The following is a 4,684-nucleotide window of genomic DNA, read 5'->3' as shown; positions in this document are numbered from 1 at the left end:
ATTAAATATAAAAATATATATGAAAATACGTATCAGACACTTTTGGTATACGCATTGGCTAATCTCCTCTTCCTTTAGTTGGTGTAGCAACTGGAATGTGCTGGCAGATGCATGGGGTGAGGAAATTGTCTTACCAGTCTTGACTAATTGATGCTGCCTTCACCTCCCTAAAGTCCTAAACTGATCATATCAGCTGCCACCTAGGGAGGATTGAGGAATGTGTATGTGCACTATTGATTTGGCTAAATTCGGTATACCTAACGACAAATCCAATGTACAGATATATTCCAATTGAAAGCTTCCTCTAAGTTAACAAAATTTTGTGTCAACTAATCAATAAAAGACAAAGAAAATGTCGATTCTATTTTCAACAAGCACCAAAAAAAGCCAATCAAAACCCAAATAACACGAAGAAGAATATAAGGAAGACATAAAAATATATGTATGTGGAGAGAGGGTGTATACAATAAACATATTTTGTACCAGAAAATAAAGCAAGAGATATTCCCAAATCATATGCCACAAGATAAAAGCAAGAGATGGACCCAATTTCAGATTTAACCTTTGTACAACGAGAAATGACTCACATCGGCTCAAGAAGAAGAAGAAATCTAAAATAAAAAATAAAAAATTTAAAAAAAAAAGGAGGCTAAAGCTTATGCACAACCAAGAAACGCAAGGCAGCTACGACACTGTCCTTTGCAGAACCTAAAGAACAATAATCTGACAAACAAAAAAAGCCAAAGCATAAAACAAGTACACAATTGTCTTTTAGCTCCAAAATTCTAACACCTCATCCTTATTGAGATGATGAACATAACTCAACACCCAACCACTTAATTCTGACCGTAATATTCCCTTTTCACCGAAATATTACATCTTTCGCTTACCGGATTTGGGTCGTCGGTTAGATTTTTCATTCTTTCCAAAGGCGCTACAGAATCCACATGCAGATACTTTAGGAGACGGCGGCTCTATTGCCGGCGACACCTTACCAGTTCGGAACCCGCGGTTAGATCGGCTCCTTTCAATGGATCCAGCTGTTTCTGATGAAGCCTTATTCACAGACACCGACACCTCCAATTTGGGTTTTGCTCCTCTAATTGGATCTTCTTTTTCTTCTCTGTCAGCTTTAGTACTACTTTCTTCTTTAGGAAAACGGCCCAGCTGAATCAATTCACCTGACGCTGTCAATATTTTGTCGTCCCATACAAGTCCTGATGAACCCTGTCTCCGAAACGACGTCGTGGATCTCTGTAATCCAGCCATCAGAGAATTGAGGGAAAAAGTTAACACCTACCTCAAATATTTTTGCAGAAAGTCTTGTTCTTTTATACTGGGTTGGACTCTAGATCTTTCTCGGGATGAGCACTGTGAAAACAAGTATGGAGGCCCTCGCGATTGTGGTTGGACTTTTTCTCACATGTTTCTGTACCACCACCCGTATTTATAGAATGGAAGAGATAGGAATGGGACCGGTGTTCCCAAAGGACCGTAAAAATCAGCTTTTTTTAAAATCGTGTTTTTTTTCAAAATTATTTTTTCCAAAATGTACTTTCGGCAAGATATAGTAGCTAATTTACTTAAAAAGCACTTATGAGTAGTAATTAGTGTTCTGTCAAACTTTTAAAAATTATTTATAAGTGTATTTTTCTCAAAAGTATTTTACAAAAAAATATTCTTGGAGAGTAATTACTTTTTTCTGCTTCTCTTTAAAAGTATTTTTTTTTCCCCTAAAAGCTTAGTCAAACACTTCAACTTTAAAAAAAATATTTTTTTTTTGAAAAGAAATACTTTTGGCTAGAAGCTTGGCCAAACGGATTATTAATAACTCCAGAAATTTAGAAAATTCTGGTAGTAAGTCATTCATTTTTAATAAGCCTTATCCAATGCGAATTTAAATGAGTATGTAATTGAAAAAAATGGGAGAGGTAAAATGAGATAAGTAACTTTGTATGCATTGGATTGATGCGTTTTTATTTGTTATATTAGGTTACCCACTTTATCTTTTTAGTTTTTAATATATACTTACTCAAAAATAAAAATTCTGTAATTACGTTTTAAGTGATTTGGGAAGTGTAGATTATTTTTACATACTTATAAAGATTAAACTCTAGTAGTACAGAGTATATAATATAGCTCACGGGTTGGTTAAAGGTAGTCGGCCCTTTAGTCACTCCCTCGTAATGACTCTATTAGGTGTGTAATATTTTATTAAGCATTATTTATTTTCCTAATTAATGATACATAATAAGGCATGCTCTTAGCAACTTTTAACATTCATATTATGAATTCACGCTTGTTTTATTACTTTCTTTCATGTATTCTATTTCTTTCTTAACTCTTTCGTTTCCTTTGACTGTGAGTCTGTGACTATTTCTTTATACATGAATAAAAGAAATCTGACTATAGGAATCTAAAAATGTACCTCTGCGCTTCTGCCAAATTGTCTGTTTCTTCGTTTGTTTGATGATTTTCTCTATTGTCCTTTCTTCTTCGCCTAAAGTATTTTAATACCTTTGATTGTTTCCATCGTCGGCATAGTTTTTGTATTCTATTCTTGCCATTGATTTGTGGTTACTCGTGATTGTTTACTACGTTTTAAATTTATGAATGTTACTTGAATTAAAATCAACAAGTTTTTAAATGTACCCAAGAAACTAATTTCAACCTTTTAGATTTATTCCGCCAATAAGGAAAAGATCCAGTTTTTAGAATGTAGTCGCAGTATGTTTGCTTATTTTAAAATGTCTTTTAAACTGAATCAATATTTATCTTATTTAGCTGCCAAATTTTGTTTTATTAACCAACAAATGATTGAAAAATCACAATTTTATTGGAGAGAAAGAAACAGTTAATAATTTTTTTTATTGACCAAAAGCAATTTAATACATTTAATTTGAAACAGAACGAGACCATAAGGTTGGGAAATTAGCTAGGTTAGGCGCTACATATTAATTGTCCGTCCAACCAATCCAATATATGGGTTCTAGCTACTTCGCCATTTATTAGTGTTATTGAAGACAAATTCTTCGAGTCCAATTATATTAATTTTGGTGCCATTCCTCTATCCCCGTAATATACAGTAGACATTTAATGTTTTACTTTTCCCCGTCTATGCTAGTTGTTATGTTTTTAATGTACATGTTCTTCAAATTTAATATTATACATTTTGATTACTGTAGTTATTTACTCTTCAAATTTGGACTTTCTATTGTGCAATGTTTTCTGATTACCTATAAATAAATTATCTTTGCTAGCTGTAGGTAAGGATGTCAAAATGATTTTGCAATTACTATGCGGAACAGTCGTTCCACCTATCTTTTAGGAACAAATCGGTGGACGAATTATTGATTGCTAAATGCTAATTAATCAGTAAACTTTGTCCTATATTACTTCAATCTAAGGTTCAGTTTTACCAGATAACGATCCCATCTTTTATTCTCGCTTCTAAAATTTTCACAGGTCTACATCACTAAGAAAATAAAATTAAGAAAACGCCAATCAAGAGGTGACCTACTGCGTTTGTTGGGAGGAGTATTCAAGTGCATGTGGACTTTTTCATTAAATCACAAGTCACTTAGGCCACAGCCAATTGGGTTTTGTCACCATCAACGCTGCGTAGAAAATTGCGTGTTCCTTTCAAACATGGCAACTTATTTATTTCTTCTCTCATGTTTTTTTTGGGTTGCTCTAATGGTAAGCAACCTCCACTTCCAATCAAGAGGTTGTGAGTTCGAGTCACCCCAAGAGCAAGGTGGGGAGTTCTTGGAGGGAAGGATGTCGAGGGTCTATTGAAAATAATCTTTCTACCTCATGGTAGGTGTAAGGTCTGCGTACGCACTACCCTCCCCAGACACCACTAGTAGGATTATACTGGGTTGTTATTGTTATTGTCTCATGTTTTTTTATTTATTATACAAGTCAATAGCTTGGAAAATTCATGCGCTCCCTCTCTCGGCTCAATTATTAACAAGTTAATTGTGTTTAGTTTTTCTCTTTTCTTAATTGATTTATGATTAACCTTTTGAATTCAAAGTATATAAACACACTCAAAGCACCGCACACATCAATGTCAAACATTATCATCATCAGCATTATATATATCATTAATTAGCCATCTGTTATGAAGATTCAAGTTGCTTTTTGGCTTTTTGCCTGCTCATTGTTGCCCTCAAAGATGACCACGAATGCTAGGTCAACTTGAGGGGATTGAGATTAAATCAACTTTTATCATTATCCTATCACTAATAACCCAGCTCTACTTCATTTATAACCAGGCTAGCTACTAGTTAGGCTTAATTCTTTACCTGTATCATTATTTTCCCTTCACTTCTATTTCCTGTCAACCATTTCCAATGATTAGTGAAAGTGTGAAACATACGTAAGCATTAATTCCTGTAAAAAAACTGCTATAATCTTACGTTAAGATGCAGCCACTCGTGGAATTACACGGGATTTGTTGTTATTGTAATCTCACGTTAAGGTGCAACACGAACGCCTAAATGCAAGTAACTGGACATATTCTATATTTATATTTCTTCTTTAGTCAATAAGTTACAATATTATTATAACAATCCCGAATATAGTGCTTTTCTACCTGAGTGGGCTATTCCTGAGTGGGCCTTTGCTTCCGTCGAACAATTAAACAAGGTAATTGGGTTAAGACCTTGTTCGCTTCGAA

General features: G+C 34.1%; 1 protein-coding gene across 1 annotated transcript; it reads right to left on the bottom strand.

Annotated features, from left to right (window-relative positions):
* Positions 1 to 527: 527 nt before the first annotated feature.
* LOC104112213 (uncharacterized protein At1g15400) lies at positions 528 to 1,436 on the bottom strand. Its single transcript, XM_009622076.4, has one exon. It carries the CDS (start codon positions 1,267 to 1,269, stop codon positions 874 to 876), a length of 396 nt encoding a protein of 131 aa, XP_009620371.1. The 5' UTR covers positions 1,270 to 1,436; the 3' UTR covers positions 528 to 873.
* Between the last annotated feature and the right edge of the window lie 3,248 nt (positions 1,437 to 4,684).

This window comes from Nicotiana tomentosiformis, chromosome 3 (assembly GCF_000390325.3).
Source record: "Nicotiana tomentosiformis chromosome 3, ASM39032v3, whole genome shotgun sequence".
In the NCBI taxonomy this organism is placed as follows: Eukaryota; Viridiplantae; Streptophyta; class Magnoliopsida; order Solanales; family Solanaceae; genus Nicotiana; species Nicotiana tomentosiformis.
The sequence above is the reverse complement of the archived record's forward strand: the minus strand, read 5'-3'. Positions and strand labels throughout refer to the sequence as shown.